General features: G+C 42.8%; 1 protein-coding gene across 2 annotated transcripts; it reads right to left on the reverse strand.

Annotated features, from left to right (window-relative positions):
• Positions 1-8,672: 8,672 nt before the first annotated feature.
• Positions 8,673-21,668, reverse strand: ca5a (carbonic anhydrase 5a). 2 transcript variants are annotated; one of them, XM_086108470.1, is made up of 8 exons: positions 21,207-21,330; positions 17,110-17,244; positions 16,797-16,994; positions 15,273-15,391; positions 13,466-13,561; positions 12,224-12,286; positions 11,306-11,464; positions 8,673-9,611 (listed from the first exon to the last, which is right to left on the reverse strand). In XM_086108470.1, exons 2-8 carry the CDS (start codon positions 17,156-17,158, stop codon positions 9,441-9,443), a joined length of 855 nt encoding a protein of 284 aa, XP_085964596.1. In that variant the 5' UTR covers positions 17,159-17,244; positions 21,207-21,330; the 3' UTR covers positions 8,673-9,440. The 2 variants fall into 2 exon arrangements, with proteins under 2 accessions (XP_085964596.1, XP_085964595.1); XM_086108469.1 differs by lacking the exon at positions 17,110-17,244 and having other exon boundaries at positions 21,207-21,668.
• Positions 21,669-21,804: the final 136 nt, after the last annotated feature.

The following is a 21,804-nucleotide window of genomic DNA, read 5'->3' on the forward strand; positions in this document are numbered from 1 at the left end:
TGGCTGTGGAAGCTTTCACAGGTGAAATAAAATGACATCACATACCAAATGTGGTTCGTGAGCTTTGAGTTTCATTAAGAGTGCGTGACGAAATTGTCAAAATAAAAGATATCCAAACCGATCTGTTAAACCCTGGAAAGGATTACCCATACATCATTCTCACAAGTCGACACCGGCTTTCTTTTTAACGGGCCGTCTGAACCGCAAGGACAGAACGTGTGCACCCACACAAATACCTGACAGTTGTGTTCAGGTTTGTTGCTTTTGCAACATGAAATCCAACCAGTTTCTTTAAGTAAAAAAGCTGCGAACCGGCCAGACTGGTTTTGTGGTTATGTAATCAGGGTAAATGCATGGAAGTCGATGGCACTGAGGCCCCCGCCCCGTTGCCCCTCCCCCCGCCCTCCACATGTTGTTTGGACTCGACTCTACAGTAAATTTGTTTGAGTTAGAATATACATCAACAGTTATGTGTTCGTACAGTAGCTCCGGTATTTGAAGTGTCTCTTTTCAGATGATGTTTGTGTTCAGTTTCGATCAGATCATGTATAGATGACATGTAGTTGAAGAACAAGTTTGAAAAGGGCTGTTATTTCATTCAAACTAAATCTCAGGGAGTTAATATGATCAAATAAGAAATTGAATGAGTGTGCACATGCAAACTATGTTTGCGTTCATTTAAGAATGGCTCAGATTCTATTTGGAACGACCCCGTGGCAGGCCTCAGGGTAAGGAGTGGTAACACTTACTGTCCTGCGCACTCACTCGGCAGCCTGTGCGTTTGAGAGAGGGAGTTGTGCTTCATTGATCGTCGTCGCATGGAAACACGACTGGGACAATGTTCAGGAGGCGCAAAATGTAACCAGAGGTTGAGTGCGTGCTGCAGCTGCTGCTCATGCCATCTTTGTATGCCAGTAGGCAGGGCTACCAACGGAAACGTGCAGTTGATAAGCCCCACCGCAGTTCACGCTGACAAGTCAACACCTACTCTTCCGCACGCTTCCTGCTCATTGAAATTGACATACAGTCATTGCACTCACTCGTTGTCATGTACTCATCGGGTGCTACACAGGTAGCTATGGGTGGGTTTTATCCTGTGCTCGCATATGACAGACACAGTCGGGATTATTTGTCGGAGGGGGCTCTGCATGTCTGGTTTCCCAAAGCCTGAAGAATGTAGGACGATCATATCAAGTGAAGCCTCCACCCAGGAGACAGAAATACACCATGATTCATTCATTCATTACATTTAATGCACTAATTTTAATCCCTCGAGGGGGCAGGGGGTTCATTTAAAGTACGCTGACTCAGTACAGTTGACCAGGATTGTTTTGACATCCTATTTTTGTGGCTGCTCAAAATTGCATGTGGTTCTTCACAGTCATTAGGGTCTGGGATCAAATCTTGGCTCTGGCATTTCTGTGTGTGGACTTTGCATTTTCACGTACGGGTACTTGGTCTACCTCACACCTTCCGAAAATATCCAAGTTGAAACTCACTCTAATTTGGCTTTAGGCGTGAAGATGGACGTGAATGATTGTTTTTCAATTTGTTTTCTCTGATTGACTGGCGACCAATCCGGGGTTTTCCACACACTTTGGTCAACAGTCAGCCACAACCATAATTGGTAAAAAAGAATGGATGGATACATAATCTTCTGCTTTTTACATCATAGGCTAGCACTTGTCTCATTACAGTATATGCCCCACCCGGGGACAGAAAATTGATTAGCGAAAATATCTTATAGTTTTTGTTCCGATTTTATTTTATTATTTTTTTAAAGCTACAATGTTTGGCACATAAGCAACCAAGTGCATCCCCAGCAGACCAAGATATGTATGGTGCTACTCTGGGGTCAGGAAATACAGTATAACTTATACATTTTTTACCAGACGATTTTTGGCACAAAACTTTGGAGCGCGAGACCTTTTCATTTGTAGTGGTGAAGATGAAGAGAAGTTTCACCTTTGGTCTGAAAAAGGCCCAAATCATCCATCCATCCAATTTCTAGGCGGGGTTCATCCTGCACTGGTGGGCAGGCTCTTGCTGAGACGAAGACTAAGAACACTTCACACTCACATTCACACCGATGGACGCTGGACAATTTCTTAACCTAACATGCCTGATTTTGGAACGGAGGAGAAAGTCGGAGTATCCGCAAGCATGGGGAGAACATGCAAACTTATGGAGATGAACGTGACATTGCTTATGAACAAAATGTTCAACACTACGGATCGACTCGCACATTGTTGTACTTCTGGGGCCACGGCGCACATGGTCTGAAATAATGTCTGCTAAATGGAAACAAATCTCGCTGTGTGCGAAGGCTGAAATTGTCTCTCACTTTCAAAAGGGAGTCTCCCAGCTCAAAGTGCGGCCCAATCTATGAATTGGCAAAGTCGACGAGTTTGACAATCATCTGTAATGGCAACAAAATCATTGCAGAGTTCGAGGACAAGAGATTGAAAGATGATCGTAAGGGGCTTGGGACGCGGCATGTGCTGAACTGGAGAAGAGGCATTTTCATTTGCTGACTGAATGTTTTCAGAGATCAAGTAGGAACATTACCATTGTTTGTTTCATGTTAAATATAATCATTTTTTTCTTCATGCTGTATGTACGTATTTGTAATTGGCATGTTTATACTGTATTACATGTTCATGTTTTTACATCTATAAATGTTCATACTGGATTATACATCGTAGTTGGCGGGCATTTCATCAGAAATGCTTACAACGAACTACCTTTGTTGTGTCCCACATGGTACATTGTAACCAGGTTTGACTGTAGTAGGTGTAATAATGCATTTGGATCTGTCACATGAAATTGCATGTTGACAGTGGCCTTTTTTTTTTACTTTGAGGTATTCTAACAGGATGGCCCGGTGAATGACTGGTTAGCACATCGGCATCACAGTGCGGAGGTGCAGGGTTCGATTCCGGCTCGGGCCTTCCTGTGTGGAGTTTGCATGTTCTCCCCGGGCCTGTGTGGGTTTTCTCCGGGTACTCCGGTTTCCTCCCGCATTCCAAAAACATGTGTGGCAGGTTAATGGAGCTCTCTAAATTGTCCCTTGGTGTGAGTGTGAGCACGGGTGGTTGCTCATCTCTGTGTGCCCTGCGATTGGCTGGCAACCGGTTCAGGGTGTCCCCCGCCTCCTGCCCGAAGGCAGCCAGGATAGGCTCCAGCACGCCCCGCGACCCTTGTGAGGATAAGCGCTTCAGAAAAGGAACAGATATTATTCTAACACAGGACAATAATGAGAGTGACTCCTGTGGGAATCTTCCCTTCAAGTTTTTATCTTTGCAACTCAGCAGAAACAAGAGTACTTGCGCGGTTCGAAAATGTTCCCACCATCTGTGAGACACTGCATGTGTGATTGCCCCAATGTCTCATGTGATTTCAACAATAATCTTTTTTTCATGTGGCAACGACCTTTGGGCTTCTGAATAAATCTAACAATGCGCCCACTGCACAACTGCACTTATGAGAGCCGGGCATCTGCTCTGATGGGAAAATGTTCACCCAAACTCATGAAGTCACCCAAGTGACACTGTGATGTGGGTGTGGGATTTGTATTTGCATATGCGCCTGCAACTTGTATCCCAAACAATTCTGTATGGTCTGACCCATTAAAAATATCTAGTGGGTATCCACAGCCGATGCCCATTATTCTAAAACAACACTCAAGAGTATTGCTTATTTATTTATTTATTTAAATCGTCTGGCAATGAAAGCTGAATGTTTCTGTGATGGATGATCGTAAAGGCCATTGCCATTTATCCCAGGGGGCCTCATGTAACACAGCTCATTTTCAGACAGTAACATGAGATGAACGCACAAATGCATCTCAGCAAAGCTGTGTTGTGTCTGCGCGTTGAAAACCAGCGCCCCAGGCAGTCCGAGGAGCAGTGAAGCTGTAGGAAGATGACGAGAAAGCGAAAAGAGGTTGGCCTCCTGACCACAGGGAAAAGTTCCTGTTTACGCATCTTGCTAATAGGAGCTTGCTTCCTAACGACTGACAAGAGGACATGCAAGTGCTACTGCACAACTTCACCTTGAACTTAAACTCGCATACCAGTAGATGTCCAAAACATCTATCCATCCATTTTCTACAGCACATATTCTCTTTAGGAGTTCAGTGACAAATTGGTGCTTAAATGATGCAGAAAAGTGGCACAGTGCAGTTAGGAAGGAATAAGCTCGGGCTGCCGTGCCAAAACCAGATGATTTCTGTCATGTCCTGTGTTTGTTTTGTTCCAGCTCCGGCTGAAGTGAAGGGCGTTTCCCCCCAGCAGGCGCACCTGTCCCTCTTTCCAACTCAAAGCCTTGCCCTGAATTCAAGGGCTGCTAAATTGCCTCCTCTGTGTCGGATTATTGACCTTGGTCGCTGTACTGCCTCAAGTGATATTTCCAGACCTTCTTGCTCACGTTCCTAGTCGCTCTTGTCCGTTTAGATTCCGGTTTCATAAGTGTTTTTGTTTTCGAGGTTTTTGCTGATTTGGGTTACACGTGCTTGGACTCTTGCTATGTCATCTTGTGTATTTTCGGGTTTTGCTGTTACCCTGCCGTTTGCAAGCGCTTTCCGTTCATGTTTAATTTTCCTGGATTTTTGGCACCAGCAATTTCTGTTTGGACTTTGTCGGACCTTCGTTTTTTCCTTCAATATTTTTGTTACGAATTTTATTTGTGTCTATGTTTGTGGGATCCCATCACCATTCAGTTCATCCGCAGCATGACAAGTGGTGCTGCTTAACGCACATGGGAAATGTTTTAATCTGATTTTTTTTTCTTTCCCAAGACAAGTTGTGTCCTTTAAAATCATAAATTAATTTACCACAATTGAGTTGTCACATGGGTATACTGCAAACATCAACACACACGCACACACACACACGCACACACACACGCACACACACAGATCTCATATTCATACAATTGAGGGAAATCCAGAGGAGACTGAGAGCTGTGTCACGGTAGACCACGAGCTTTCTACCCCACGGCTAAACACAACAAACACCCTGCAAGGTCAAACTTCAACGGCCACTTCTCTAGTTTGAATCCAATGGCGAGCGGTATCACACCCAGCTGTGGTAACAGTGTAAGAGAGTCCATAAACAACCCACCCTTTGGACCCCAGGTGTCTGGGTGGGGGCCACTAAACATCCCTCTCTTGTGTTAAAGGGCTTCAAAGATTTCCGTGGGGATGTGGGGGGGGGGGGGGGGGGGGTTCTCCAAAAGGCATTGACCAATATTTTTTATTTTCAGATTTGTTCCTGCTTTGTTAGGGTCTCAAGGAGGCCTTTGCTTTGGTTAGTCATCTGGAGAACAATGGGGTTTTTTTTATATACATTAGGTCCATTTGTAAAACGTGCAATGTTGGTGTTTTGTCTGCTTTACATTGAATTTCAAAAAGAAAAAAAACGAGTTTTGGGTAGCTACATGTTTTATTTGGGTTTTTTTTCTGAAGTTAATGTCTTTAATTAACTACATTCATCCCCAAACTATACGGATGTACAAATTCCCAAGAGGTAGCAGGTAAAGATTGTGTAAAATGTGGTCGTGGAGTCCAGGGGTCTCAAGGAAGAACACTCTCTCTGGAGAGAGTTTTTGGACATAAAGCAGGAAAACCCAGAATCCCAAGATAATGTCAATGAAAGACCGATGTTCTATGCTTTCATATAGCCTACATTGTGTTGTGTTTATCATTTATTTGGATATGCTCCAACCTCAATGGAAAGAAAACAGAGCTGAAGTCTTGGATTAGCTTCGGTGGCAGGTAAGTTTTTTTGTTTGTGCTCATACACAGACAGGTTGATGCTTTACTGTATTTAGTCCTGATCTTGTGTTCATTATAGTGTTTGATATTGGCATACAGTGCCTGTTAGTGCCAAACTGCAAATAAAGTCAAGCAGTCATTTTGAGAACGTTCATTGAGTTGAAGAAGAGCTATAGATCATTTATTTCTTATTGTGAGGATTCTTTCTGGACACCTGCAGAGGGAATGCTGAGTTGAAATAAAAGGCACCAAAACATTGACAGCCCACTTGCAAGAACGTAAAGAAGAGTTAAAGGGATAGTTGCCACGTCTTGATATATGCTTGTATACAGAAAGAAGAAGATGACCACCACACTGACCTGTCCAGAGCCTGAATGAACATGACCGAAAATCTCTTGGTGTTACAAATACCCTTGTTGCCATTATTACCGACAACACTTCCTCCTGTTGTGTAAAATGGTATGAACATTGTTTTATTTCACAGTATATTTTGTTTTTGAAACAGCTGTAAAATTATATTGCTCCTTGGAGCTGTGTCATTCTGAAATACTAAATAATTTATTTACAACAATGTATGATTTCAACTGGTACTGATCATCTAAAACTGTTTTATGCATAAGTGATCAGTATATTGGTTCGGTACTGCATATACCAAGAATACTGGACCAATATACTGATCAATAATGCATTAAAAATTGAACGTTTCTGGACTGGAACTTTTTCTCAGGTTGTACAAATAAAATGTAGGTAAACTAAATATTGTTTTCCCTAAAAGTGCACATCAGAATACTTTTAGACATGCATGGTGGGGACTCAGTTATGTTCAGGATTTTCTTTGGCTGCATCCGGCTCAAGGTGTCCTGAATTTGAGTGGGATGGAATGAAATTGCAAGAATATCAATTGCAATCTAGAGAGAATGTGCATCGCAGTGTGAGGAGTGTTGTGTCCGAAAAACGTGAGGACACGACTTACTTTTTCAACTGTCTTTTTTCAACTGACGTAACAGTTGCGAGTCGTCACTCAACCAACCAATGCTTTGCGACACTGCCGTTACATCGTGTAGCAGTATGGTAAACGGCCATATGCTACAAGGAGGTTTGGCTTCAGCTGAAGGCCGTGGGTCATCATGACACAAAACACACAGTGGAAAAACACCTAAGAATGACTAAGTACAGAGCATTGGCTTAATCTGAGCCCCGATCTTCATCCCGTTGTATAATTGTGGAAGGAGTTTCAACATACCATCTGCACAGTTTTTCATGAGCTCACTCTCAGTAAATGTTCATTTATTACTTTTATCAGTTTCATGTTATTTCAATGACTGTTGTGGATTGTCTTTTCTTTAACAAGGATACTCATAATTTTGACCCTGTGTGTCTACATTGGTCACTATCATGTACTGTACAATTAAAACCGCTGCACTGGTTTGTAATCAGAGTGCGCACACACACACACACACACATACATAAAAAAAAATCACAGACACAGTTATTATTGCATTAAACACCATTGTATTGCTATGCCACGAATGAATGTCAGTTTCTGCCCATCTCCATCTGGACAATCAACATGTTTTCATACATTCCCTTAAAATCAAGGGTCTGGAGGAGCAAAACTCTTCCCGGTCGCACGGCAGGACAACAAAGGAGCTATCCAAAAAGACATGCTGTGAGAGGACAGACTTTGATGAGTCCCCGCTCTCCACGAATGTTGACTGCCCCATGAACAAATAAGCAGTCCGAATATGTAGTGCATATAGAAAGTGTGCAACGTACATATCCTTGGACAGTCTATGAAACGCTTTGCAAGGGGCTGCAGATGATAAAAGGCACCATGAAAACAAGCATAATAACAGCAATTGATTTGTAAAAATAACACGTCATAATGTCAGATTCATTGATAGAGTGCTAAAAAAAAGTCAGAGACACACAAGCAGAGATACTCATAACATGTTGGCCCACAGAGACAAAATTGCCAGTACATTGAAATCATCAGTGAATAAATACTGATTGTAAAAAAGGAAGCTATATGAAATTGATATTGACTTTGTACCCCGCCTACTGCTTGGGGACAGCTGGCTCCAGCACGCCCGCGACCCTCATGGGCATACGCGGTTCAGATAATGAATGGATGTTCATATTCATAGCATTCCGATAGGAATCAATGAAGTTTCACATCATAAAATGCCATGATACATGAAGGCAGATAATGTGCAGTCAAATGCATCTGTCAAACACGTGATGAAGGCAGCGTTGTGTTGCATTCGATGGAAAACCACCAACAATAACATAGAAACCAAATGTTTTCCATAATTATGCCCAGCAAGCGATGTCAAAACGGACCACCTCCACCCATGACCTGCTCATCTTGGTTCGTGTGTTGTCTATGCAACCTGTTCATTTCACTTGCAAGTGAGTATTATGTCTTTTCATTCCACATCCAGTCCACTTGGGCAACAACAAGGACCAACTGGGGAGATGGCTCAGGGCGGGTGTCTGATATCATGAGAGAAAAGCCTACTTCGAGAGAGGAGTGGGGTCAGTATGTGCAGTAATATTGTTACATTGGGATTAAAATGACAAGCGTGAGTGCTCAGCCTTTCTTCTTCTCAAATGAAGATGAATAGTGGCCATCGCTTACGATCACAGTCAGATACACTCATCAAGTAGAATCATTTTATGAGGTAAGCACCCGAAGAACAGTTTTGTACACTGTCAAACGTCCGTCGCTTCATCCCGAGTCCCCTCTGACCTTCATTTTATAATGTGCCTTGCTGCGTTTTTGTCTACGTGGTGTCTCAAAAGGCGTCCCTCTTGGCCGAATGTTGCATAGTAAGATTGACCCTTCAAGGCATAATTGATGGATATTATTGAGAGTCGGTTGATTTCTTTTCAATGAAAGCTTCTTCAGCTTTGGCAAAATTGTGAAGAGACACAAACGCATCATAAAGTACTGTAACTACACACGGAAGGGGGTGATTCTTCCTTTTCACGACACTTGAGTAGGCCTTGAGTGGGGGGCGGGGGGACTATCACAATGAATGTGGCAGTAGACGTAAACACAAGACTTGAGAACAAAGTAAGAAGGTCATTTCAGACTCCTTCTTTTCAAATATCTCACAGTAGAGGGGCAATTTGAGTCCCTCTCATCATAAACTGTGGAAGTCCGCTCAACATAATTTAAGGCACTGGACTAAATTATCTTTCTAGCATAAAATATATTCACATAAACACCTGGCATGTGTAAATGTATCCACTTAAGGGCTAATTAATGTTGCTTGAAAAATTTGTTGTATGGGGGTGCTTGTCACAGACAGTGTAAGAAAAAAAAAAGACTCAGTAAAAATAAGATGTAATGCCTATCAGTGGTGCAAAAAGGTGGGATTTTCTGTTATACCGACTGTGGCCAGCACACAGTGCTCTTGAGTCTTCAGCTGCCGATTGACAGAACCTCCTACACATTAAATCAAATTGTCAATTTGAAATAAATAAAATTTATGTGACTAGAAATCGGTCAAACTACAGTTAGTTTGTAAAACCAATATGCACAATATAAATGAAATTTTACTTTAAAGTACTTTTTTTTTTTAAAGAAAATACACTTGCTTTGGTGCACCGACTGTAACAGGATGCAGAGTAATGCAGAGTAGAGCACTTGGTGGCATCAGTGAGTGTGCAGGTCATCTTGGTCAGATGGTGACTCCTTGAGGAAGGGACTAAAGGATGAGCGCACGGTGCGACCTCGCAAGGGCTGCTGCACACGGAAATTGTTCACCATGCTCTTCTGGACCTCCTCCTCGGCCGAGGTGAACAGAAGGCTCCGGAAGACAGCCAACTTGGAGGGGACAAAAGACAGAACGTACATATTTAAAACTTTTTCAGATGCAGGGTTTTTTTTTATTGTGCCCTGTGATTGGTGGGCAACCAGATGAGGGGCTACCCCTCCCCCCGCCTCTTGCCCAAATTCAGGGTATAGGTTCCAGCTCACCTGCAGCCCTAAAAAGGACGAGCGGCAAAGAAAATGGACTGTAATATTTCCTCATGTATACATACACATTAGATGCACATTATTTAATATATGTTAAGGTCAATCGGTGGTCTTGTGATACAGTGATTTAAGTCAGAGGGGCATAACAATCTTGAGCCTTCTGAACTTAAAGCAACACTGGAAATATGAAGTGTCATGTAGATCCTTACAACATGGAAACAAAAAAAAAATTGTTCCCCCTCCCTCCCTCCCCCTTGAACTACTCAGAAAATGTCTACGTTCAGAGAAATCAGAAGTAGAAAACATGAACAACCGAGACACCAATAGTTAAACAGAAAGTGACAGCTCTTGATGTCACAACAAGAAGCTCGATGGGCAGAGCACTTCAGGCTGTGAACAGGCCGCCGACCACAATGGAAGCACATGTCCAACATGTCGAAAACGATGAGCTTTTCAAGGTAGATCCAGACCTTCCCGTTGAATATGGCAACCACTATTCAATTTCTTACCAAAGAAGGACAACTTGAAAGATCGGAACAACTGGCGTAAAGTCAACCTCATGATGATACCAAGCAACCTCCTAGCAAAAAAATAATTGTGCTGTATCTTACAGTGGCAGTAGATGAAAAGCTCAGGAATGAAGAGGCGGGATTCCATCAGGGGATAGATGCATTGACCAGCTATTTGCACGACACATCATAGAACAATGCACAGAATGGCAGAGGCAAGCCAAAATTTGTTGGACTTTGGAGAGGCCATTGATAGCATACATTGTGATGGACTCTGGACCATCTTAAGGATGCATATAATCCCACAAGATATGGCGGACATCATCAAGACCTTCGGTGCATTTCAAAGGCTGGGTTGGCTGTACTGAGTAAACAGAGTAGTCTGACAAAGATGTGCAATGTCAGCATTTCTCTTCAACATCACCATCATCCACTGCGTGACGGGCCATACAACAGAAGACAAAACAAGAGGTGCGCCGACGGACCCTCATGTCAGCACTGGAAGACCTTGATTTTACAACCAATAAGGGCAGTAATGCAATGAGAATGCCGACCAACATATTTGAGTCCCAACAACATAGAACAAGAGCAAAATTCAAATTATATCTGGGCTGTGTTCTAGAGACAGCGTGATTGTGACGGGGCCTGGAACGAAAGCCCAATCGGAAGCGGCCAGAAGCTGGCGCTGTTAACAGTTACAATAGAGGACCACTTGGTTGTGTTGGTTGTGTTTCTCTCAAGTCAGATGAGTTTGCTACTACAATGGAGTTACCGCAAAAGTCAGCTTAGCTTCTTCCATTACTTCTGCTACTGCCAGGAATTGTGCTTTTTCATTCTCACTGAATTTTCTGGAGGCCCGATGCCGTGTGGCGCTGTGCTGCCTCTCACAGGCCAGTCTTGGCACTACAACAGACATCTGGTTTGGCGGTTGGTGGGGGGGGGGGGGGCATTGCCATTGTCAGTGGAGATATATGAGATAAAATAAGATATATAAGAGTGATCGGAGTGGAAGGATGACGCTACTGCCTATACCTGATCATGGCTAACTTCTATGGGCTGCTTCATGACGATCCAGGTGACAGACTCTGTCAGAGGCGGCGTTGTAAGAGAGCCATGGTACGTCCAGTAATCCTCAGTGTTGTTTGGCAACAGGCAGCCAGCGTCAAATTTCGTAAACTCGACCACACTTCCCTGCAGACATGTCATGCAGCACACAATGCAGGCTACTTTAAAATACAAATAGTAATTGTAATTCAGTGTTAGTATGTTACAAAATATATTGTTACATAATGACCAGCATCTCAACATTCTTTAAAGCGAATACAATTTGCAATTTTGGTATTTTGGCAGGAAACATGAACTCGATGCACATCATTTGCTTTGGAGGGCCACATAAAATGACGCTTGAGTTAGACACCTGTGATCTAGAGTATACAATCACAACTGATAAGACTATAATAAGCGTTACACTATTGCAGTGTTAAATGCATTATCAACTGACTTTCGACTACATGCGTCACTTCGTAGTAAGCAGGAGGGATGAGAGCAGGTCACTCTCCTGGAAATGATACAACAGATGCATTGACCAGCTATTTGCACGACACATCATAGAACAATGCACAGAATGGCAGAGGCAAGCCAAAATTTGTTGGGCTTTGGAGAGGCCATTGATAGCATACATTGTGATGGACTCTGGACCATTTTAAGGATGCATATAATCCAGAGGAGGGCAAACTACGGCCCGCGGGCCGGATTCGGCTGACAAATGCATTGACAAAGTCACTTAATTAGGTCGACCTGCATAATCTCATGGCACCATTGTAAGAGGTGTATGAGAAATGCGGCTTGAACAAGGATAGCTCTTGTAAATTCAGACTGATATAATCGGAGAGTTATTCGTTTAGCAAAACTGCATTGCGCGCACATGCATGCGTGTCATAGTGGATTTACCTTGTGTCTGATTGCAGGGAGAGCATCGACCAGTTTCTGCAGGCCATCGTGTCTCTTCCCCACCTACAAGAGCGTGGAGTTGTTTGGATTAAGGATTTGCATGACACATCATGGGATCATTTGCAATGTTTCACATTTTGGAGCTAACTCTTTAACCATGTTGTGTAATTCAAGGTAATAAATTGGTGGAGGGAGAATTTGACAGTTTATTTAAGTGAGTTTATTTAAGACCCAAGTAGCTTGCAGCCAAATGACCTACCTTTGAAATCTAAACAGGAAGTAAGCAAGTTTTTATTTCTACGTCAAATTATACATATAATGTCAAACAGTATGAAAATAAACACCGGCAAACACGACCAATGGATACAAAATGTTATTTTTGTTCAGACGATCTCTCAAGGACATAATCCATCAATTTGCTACACGCCATCTCCTCATAAAATGGAGCCTATTGCGGTTTATTCAGAGTGAGAGCCACGGTGCACCCTGGACTGGTCATCAGCCGATCAGAGAGCAAAACGGCCCCCCGAGATGGACAGAAATGGGTGGATTTCCGTCACGTTTACGAGGTGGTGGTGGACCCCAAAAAGCAGGCAGGAGGGAGGAGCAGGGTGTACTTGAAGAATTGTATTAAAACAGAGAAAACTAAATCCAAAACAAACAAAGTCCAAAGTATCAAACAAAAACCCATGACTGAAGCTCAAAACTATCAATAACAGAAACATGACCAAAAACATGACCTATACATGACTGACAAACAAACATGACAGCAGCAAAGAGCAACAATGACCCAACACTGAATGTTCGGGTGGGAGTCCTTTTATACAACTAATAATTACATAACGACCAACAGGTGTGCAGCTGCAGGGGGAGCCCTACAGTGCCACCTGTTGGTCCCAAACCGAATCATGACAGATTTCACTGCTTAACTCATATTCCATAAACACTTTCTTAATCAGAATGCAGTGTTTCGACCAGTAGGGCTGCATGAACATATTCTTGTCTAGAATTTTTTTAGGGTGACTTCCCCGTTTAACATGCATTTCGGAATGTTGGATGAAGTCGGAGCACCCAAATATGCAAGGGAAAGAAAATGCAAACACTGTTACCCCAGAACAGTGAGTCGGATGTACTACTAGCCACTAAACCACTGTCCTGCCACAAATACAGTTTATGCAAACTAGATGCTGAATGTGTTCTCTGAACATTCTGTAACTGTGCGTGTGTGTGTGTGTGTGTTACCTTGAGAAAGACTCCAATAACCGCCAGGCCATTGTCCTCCATCACTGCCTCCTCAAACAGACTGTACTTATCCGAGTTCCAGTGGACCAAGTGAAGCTGAGAACACAAACAGTACATGTCAACCATTAGCTTAAATACAAGTGCAAGAAGCAATAAACTGTGCACTCAAACTCCTCTTCGACTCTCCCTTGGGTGCTTCTCCTTGACTAGTTATTGCAGATTCTTTTATTCTTTGTGACTAAAGAATCATAGTCCCTACAGAAAAGTATGGCACATATTGGATCACATGTTTCTTGTAAATTATTATGATATCAAGCAGGTTAGATTTGGCCATTTGTATCTTAGTTGGCAGGATCATGCCAAAACAACGACTGTATGTACACAGTACGTAGTTTTGACGAACTTGTTTCCGGTCTTCAGTAATATGCAGTGATATTCCTCCCTGCACTTTGAAGTCTTTATTCCTATTTTTTCCAAGTCAAAGATCTTGTTAAACGCATGTGCAAGTCAAGCCGTTTGCATGGTTATTTATTTTGCATCCACCACACCTTCCAACATTTGCATCTTTGCAAGATATTCAAACCATGCATAAGCATGTCCCCCTTATCTTTTTGTAGCTTTTGTTTTATCCTATTTTGTTATCTATTTTCACAAGCCTTGGGATTCACAGGGCTATCCCGGGACTAATTTCATATTTTCATACAATATCATGTGGAATTGAATGTTGGTATGACAATAAAATTCCTTTAATTCATGAAAATAGAAGTCCACCCAATCAAAGATTTTGTCTTTATAAGTTTGACAGGGTCAGAGAGGTAACACGTGTAGTTTCCAGTCATGTACAAACTCATAACTGTAGTTGTTCCTAAACATTTTCACTCTCTGATTTGACTAATTGAGGTAACCAAAATACTGCATTAGTTTAAGAAAAAAATATCAGCTTCAGCGCTATCATGGGTTAAAAGCAGACACCAAAATTTGTTCAATGCATGTAAACATCGAAAGTGAATTCATTTGATTGTTTCTTAAACCATGAGCAATAAACATTTGAAATGATAGCCGATTTAAAATGCTCCTGGGAGCTGTGTTCAAAGGTCGTACGCGCAGTACATGTTTTATTGTTTTATTATTCTAGTTGTAAACCTCAATTTATTTCCCAGTGATAAGTTACATCAATGGGACTACTGTACTGCACATACAGGTGGGAAAAAAAAGCAATTTACAACAACTGCTCATTATCAGATATAACTGACTGCAATTTGAGCCTCCATGGAGCGTACCTTTATGCAAAGTTAGCTGAGTGATGGGAACTGTGACATGAACACATTCCTAGCATCAGCAAATTTGAACTTGGCAAATGACACATAGAAGGTGTAGGTGGAAAACACACCCGTAACTGCAGAAAATTGCGGCAACAGATATACACTTGGTGTACCAGCTACGCAACGAGCAGAAAAGAAAAAAATAATTTAAATGTAGATAAAACACAAGATTAGATTAGAAACCTCAATTTTTGTTACTCACCATCAGCATTGCGTGACATGTTAACGTCACTGTGATTAGAATGTGACATTAAATGTGAATGTTGCGTATAAGTGCTGGAAAAGTAATGGTCACTGTTTTTTTTTGGAAAAAAAGCTGCCTGCTGAGAAACTGATGGCAGCAGTTAAGACTGACCCCTGTTCTACCCCTGTTCTAGGGTGAGCATTATAATGCGGAATTTTCTCACCTGACCTGATCTCATAATTTAAACATCCAAGCAAAGGCCGAATAAGTGAAACGGCACAGTATAGCCATTGTAGCATACCTCTGCAGGAAATAGCCTCCTGTCCACGGTGTGCTCTGACCCCCAGGCGTTGCTCTCGCCCCAGTGGAAGTGGAACTGGCACAGCCTAAATTTGTCTTGCAAAGGGCCCCCTTTCAAAGCTGTGGAAGCGAATGAGAGGGCATGATTTTTCCAGAGTTGACTTTCAGAGACCAAGTTAACAAGGACAATAATTTGAAAAAAAAAAAAGACAATATGATATCACAGTAATCGTATTCTCTCAGAGGAAAACCATTTTTCAGAAAGTATGGGCAGGTGGGCAGGATGTTCATGTAGTAACGCAGGCCTACAAATAGCCTGATCATTTTTGGTGAGAGGCTCTAGTGAACTATAACTCATATCACTGTAATTGCAGCTATTAACCTATTGCAATACATCCAATCGGTACTTTGTTTGAGGGCACGTCAACAGTAGCCAGCATTCGAAATAGCATTCTCTCCAACAACAAACTGTTCTTGCTTTGACATAAAACTAGAATTGCTGAAAGGTTAAGATTGCGACAGGTAAACAGCACTAAAAAGGAACAAGTTGCTACATAATGATTTGACCTTGAACTAGCCAACTCATATAAATTGATTTCGAATTTGAACTGAAGTCAACGAGTCATAACTTCATTTTATGAGCAAATACACGGTCTAATTTGAATTCAAAAATTGTAGCAAAAATGTTGCCTTTTACAAAGCTAATAAAGCTCGATTTTGATCATGGTATTATGGAGAGCCAAATGGTCATCATGTTGCCAATGACCAAGTCTAGAATCAGTTGAGTCAGAAAACATTGTTATCTTATCCACATGTCAATTTTAACCCTTTCATGCACCCGACATTCTAAGGCTATAATTCAAAGACTCCAAACATGTGACCTGAATCAGAGTAATCTTTCCTTTTTTTTTTTAAGGAATTAACACAAGCAGTCTGTTCCAAGACTTGATTTGTCAACAGTCGGCTTCAATGCGTAACCCAGTCACAATTATTCTTGTGTTCTCGAGCAGGTGCAAGGAACTCCCAATTCCTCGAGAGCCATATCCTACCTGTTTTCGATCTCTCCCTACTCCAACACACCCGACTCAATTGATCATGATGTTTTTCAGGCTTCTTCCAAGCTTGCTGATGAGCGGATCATTTGAATCAGAGAGAGATCTAAAACAGGCAGGATATGGCTCTCGAGGAACCGGAGTTCCCTACCCCTGCTCGAGAGAATGACTGACACAGTCACAGTCACATGACAGTCACCAGGTCCACATGGTGGTTTTATATGTGCTTCTTCTGTCTAATGTTACATTCATCACTGACTTTTCCACTGAATGCTTTTTTTAAAGCGGCTGACAAAGGAGAGCATCTTTTGCTCGTGGTGGAAACTTCTGAGTTTGTTCTGAATTCAAGGGAACGGAACTCAGTAATACTGCCGTAGAAATGGGAAAGAACAAACTATAGAGTTCATTGATAGCGTAGCCGCTGTATTTTGAGAACATAAAACACATGGAATATTTTACAGAAGATCACTTACTTGACTTGTCCGTCGTGTCATCATATTCAACCAAGAAGGAGTAACCATTATTCCAGATTTGCTGGCAAGTTGTTGGGTCATAGTCAGCGATCAAATGTTTCAGCTGGGAATCAAAGACGCTCTTGCGGACGACAATATCAATGGGAGACTGGCGGTCACCTCCTGGAACTGCCAGTGGGCCCTGCCACATGGGATGCACTGGATCGATCGGGGAAGGGGGGTTTGGAACAAAGAAGAGAAAGACAACACATGTCAAAATCGACAGTACTGTAACTGGATGTCTATGCCAACACGTAACCAAGAACAAACCTACTTTTCAAGTTGTGTTCGGCTGCTTTCTGCATGGATAAACAGCAGTCCATTTTAAAATGAAACGGTAACTTTGTCACTGTGAGAAATGACTCCCGACACTTCTAGACAGACTCGCTTCTCGGGCTGCCTGAAAGAACTGAATGCAGAAGTAACCGCTGAGTAATTCCACTTCCTTCTAGCCGTGCATTTCTTCCTTAAAGGTAATGACTAAATAAGAGCTAAGTGGGCTGGCTGTACAGAAAGTGACCTGCGGAATGTCCTGGCACGCCCCCAGCTTCCCACCACAGGGAGGGAATCAGACCAGGACCCCTGGCTGGGTCAAAAAGCCTTCTCGGGTCAAAGTCAGTCCAAGGACCTGACTAATTACGCAAAAGTCTGCTTTCACTCCCTGCCTTCTTCTGAAAGTCTGAGAAAACAAATGCACGCTTGAAAGGGTAGCTGAGAAGAAAAGTCGCTCGCTGCTTTATGCATGTGAGTGCATGTAGAGAGGAAACAATCATTGCAGTGTAGCTCTCAAGGAATCAGAAACAACCGCTGATTGTCTTCATCTGCAATCATGCAGCACAAGGCTTAAGGTTTCCGCTGCGAGCACAGCTGAACAGGTCTGACTGGGAGATGACCTTCATCTCCTTAAGCCTTTAGCGACTCCTCCTGGGAGCACTTGGCTGCCTAATTCTGTTATTGCCGCCGCCGTGCGAATGACGTGCTTTCAAAGCTTTTCAAGCTCAGTCAGCCGCTGTGCGTCCGCTCGAAGTCAGTTCCGGTCTCCATCACGAGTCTTCCTCACCACAAAGCGAACAGGAGCAATGCTGAACCCTAAGTGGAACTTTTACAAACTCCAAGAAGACAGAGCCAAACATCAGTAGAGGTGCAAGATACTGCTTCTCTAAAATCTGAAGGGGTAGTCAGAAAGAGAGAGCTGCTAACGTAGAAATTCAGGTTGAGGAGTGGTTTCAAACCACACAGTGAGCAAACATGGGAGCAATGACTACTACGGAAACTTTGAACCTATGGAGGAATGAGGAGGTGTGGCTAAATCTGTGGAACATTCGGCTGTGTTGTCCACCATAAATTAAACACAGAAACACATTCAAGTGATGTAAAATAAGTGCCGGATTGGATCTAGCAGACTGGTAATTTTGTCCTTTTGTGTTCGTTCCCACCGACCACTGTCATGTGGATTATACTGAGCGTGGCGTGAATAGAAATGAAGCAAATGCTAATCTGAACAAAGACCAACGACATCATGAAAATGAAATGAAATGAAAATGAAAATTAGTTTATATAAACTTAAAGCACATCATTATAGTCCATGAATTTGGACATTTTTCCTGTACTCAGGTTGTGTAGTATTTCTTTTCTGAGCCTGTAAAGTATAAATTAAACTAATCAGTAACAATTAGCAACGGCTTTTTGTTGCAAAGCCGGAGGAGATAGCTGCCTATGCATCTTGCCCACAGTCATCTTGAGATAAAATGAAACTTCTGTATGCTGCATTTGCTTTACATATTTTCTTTGTGCTACTAAATCGTTGCACCAGCAAAGAACAAATAAAAATTATATTTGTACCCCCCCAAAAAAAACAACCCAAAGAAACATCCCTTTAATTTGAGGTTTTCATTTTCAGCTTTCTAGCCATGTTCGAGAAACTTGATTTGCAAGTACACTTATGTAATATGGGTGGCCCGGTAGTCCAGTGGTTAGCACGTCGGCTTCACAGTGCAGAGGTACCGGGTTCGATTCCAGCTCCGGCCTCCCTGTGTGGAGTTTGCATGTTCTCCCCGGGCCTGCGTGGGTTTTCTCCGGGTACTCCGGTTTCCTCCCACATTCCAAAAACATGCGTGGCAGGCTGATTGAACACTCTAAATTGTCCCTAGGTGTGAGTGTGAGCGTGGATGGTTGTTCGTCTCTGTGTGCCCTGCGATTGGATGGCCACCGATTCAGGGTGTCCCCCGCCTACTGCCCGGAGACAGCTGGGATAGGCTCCAGCACCCCCCGCGACCCTAGTGAGGATCAAGCGGTTCGGAAGATGAATGAATGAATGAACTTATGTAATATTTGCTGCATAGAAAAGCGATAGCAGCCTCTGCTGCCCTAAATGATAATTACAGGAAGCAGGCGTAGTGTCTGTTAGGCACTCTTTCCTCTTGGCTTGTGCTTGTTTCTACTTAATTCTGCACTGATATTCGTCCGTGTGAGAAAAAAAAAACGATTGCCGCACAATCCCGCAATATCGTGAAAAATCTGATTTAAGACTCTGCAATCCTTGTGGCCCTTGGATAAAAATCTTGAATACCCTTGATTTAGATTAATGCATGTTGAGGAAGCCAAAGTACCCGCATCGACTTTCTATGATACATCATTTTATTTTCTGTCAGGAAATAGGTTGAGAGTCTTGAGACATTGAAGGTGTACAGTTTCCGTCCGTACTTCAGGCCGACTCACATGGGCCCAGTGTCAGCGAGAGCCGATCTGCATTGAGAACGTAATACATACATATGCTGACATGCAGCCAAATAAAGAAAAATAAAAACAAAAACAATAAAAATCAAACACACACACACACAAATACACAAACGGTGTGGTGATTGTTGAGATAAAAACAATATGGGACACATCTTACTGTGGTCGGTGGGACTGAAAGGTATGCAATGTCATTTCATTTTTTAAAATGTTTTCTGCATTTGGCTGTGTGTCAGGTGTGCGGCACCTGCGTGTGACGCAGTACCGGCAAGTCCTTTCTCAATGCAGTTTGGCTGTCGCCGACAAATCGGACAGAGTGGGCCAGCCCTGAAATACCGACGGAAGCTCACCCACGGGACTAACCGGACTACCGATGCCACCCTCTGCAAAGAACCATTCACACTGATGGACAATTTAGCGTCTTCATTTAAAATTTGTGTTTTTGGAAAGGGGCAGGAAGCTGGAATACCCAGAGAAAACCCACACAAGTACAGGGAGAACATACAAACTCCACACAGGAAAGCCGGAACCGAGATTCAAACCCCAAACCTTGGAGCTGTCAGGAAGATGTGCCAAGCACTAACCCCACCCAGGCTGAAAAATGTAAACAAAACTTGTCAAAACTTGGATTGCTCTCACACAAAATTTCAATGGCCAATTCGACATTTGAAGTGATTAACCTGAACACAATATCCGTGCAATGGCTAGGTAGGTGCAGCAATCCAACAGAATGAGATATTGATATGAGTGGAGCATTTTAAGTGAAATCTGGTACATATTGTAAGTATGATATCTAACCTCACACCAAATTGCTTTACAGCAGTTAAAGCCTCAGTTGTGTCATTACTCTGCCTCATCGTTCTCCAAAAAGAATGAATGGTTGTGATCTTTTTTTTTTTGTAGGAATAAATCAAATCATCCAAGAATACATGATGTACAAGAATATCGGCAATAACATGAAGGCACAATATGGCACCTCTAACCTTGGGGGAAGTGAACTCATGCATTATTTGCCTCTGAGTCAGACACCTTGAAGCAGAGTGTCCATACTGGTTCTGATTGGCACAAGAGAACAAGAAAGACGGGTTCATGGGTGTGGCGAAGAGGTTGCAGTCACTTCTCACAGAGTTTGTATGATTCGGAGCAGGGTTTAAAACACATCAGGAAGGTGCTCAATGTGTTGCTGCAGTGTTTAGGAGGAAGCAGAATTGAATGGCATGGTAAATACGAACTGTACTAGGCGTCAGTGGTTGTCAAATTTCAGTCGGGTTCTGGCAGAGATACGTCACAGTGATGCTTCTCGAAAAGTAAACATACTAGCATCCTGGGTCGTAGACAGATAAAGAGATTAAACACAAAGGCTCATAGGAAGACTTCCCTGTGCTACACATGAGGATCGTGGAGACTGTGGAGGGGCAGGAAACCAAAACCTGCACGTATCAGTGGAATACATCTTCAAATTCAATTACAACGCAAATCTAGTCCGAGTTTTACAGCACTCTATCTGCACGTTTCTAATATCAACATTACTGCAGATTGCTAGCGCCACGAGCCAAAATGTCACACACACACACACACAGTAGCCCAACAAACCATTCAAAACACATCGTGGCGTTTGGAAGAGCAGCTACTCACTTTGCGACAACACATATCTGCTGGAGCACGCTGTTAGATTACATCCACGGACGGGAGTGAGCCACTGACTCCGCCTGGTGTGTCTCAAGAGCTGTCGGTGAAGCTGAGAAGTCAGAGGTCGAATTACTGATGACAAAGTCACCATCTTGATGCAGTCCCGCGTTTCCTCTTTCAAAGCAGTCGGCTACCAAAAAAATAAATAAATTCCCCACACACCGTGGTGCTTTCCCCCCTGACCGTACAGCGAACCACTGTATTGTTCAACGAGCCCAAAGTTAGCTGTCAGTTAGACAGACGTGAAGCTGCACTGACAGCAGGCTGCTTTTTCTCTCTCTCTCTCTCTCTCTCTTTCGGCATACGCTGCCAAAAAACAACTGTCTGTATCACCCTACAGCGTCAATTCTTTGGCATTCTTAAAAGATAACCGATAAGTACAAAATGTCCTCTCTTCCCACCCGTCAAAAAGTGTTGATTACAGAGAGAAAGAGGAGGGTCCGCGATGTCAACCAATCAGCGTCAACCTCAGAGGGGCGGCAGTGTCAACATTGGTGATGACGTCATAGGGATTGTACTGTACATTACTGCTGTAATACATAAG

The sequence above is a fragment of the Hippocampus guttulatus genome, chromosome 4 (genome assembly GCF_054856545.1).
Source record: "Hippocampus guttulatus isolate MCC_2025c chromosome 4, RoL_Hgut_1.0, whole genome shotgun sequence".
NCBI lineage: Eukaryota > Metazoa > Chordata > Actinopteri > Syngnathiformes > Syngnathidae > Hippocampus > Hippocampus guttulatus.

Bases quoted from the DNA above. Each gene is read 5' to 3' on its own strand.
- ca5a (XM_086108469.1), bottom strand. From the start codon at position 21,351: ATGGTGACTTTGTCATCAGTAATTCGACCTCTGACTTCTCAGCTTCAC. The intron at 12,287-13,465 runs GTAACACACACA...ACGCTCTTGTAG, and splicing joins TTATTGGAGTCTTTCTCAAG to GTGGGGAAGAGACACGATGG. The intron at 9,612-11,305 runs GTATAGGCAGTA...GTCCCCTCCAAG, and splicing joins TAGAAGTTAGCCATGATCAG to TTGGCTGTCTTCCGGAGCCT.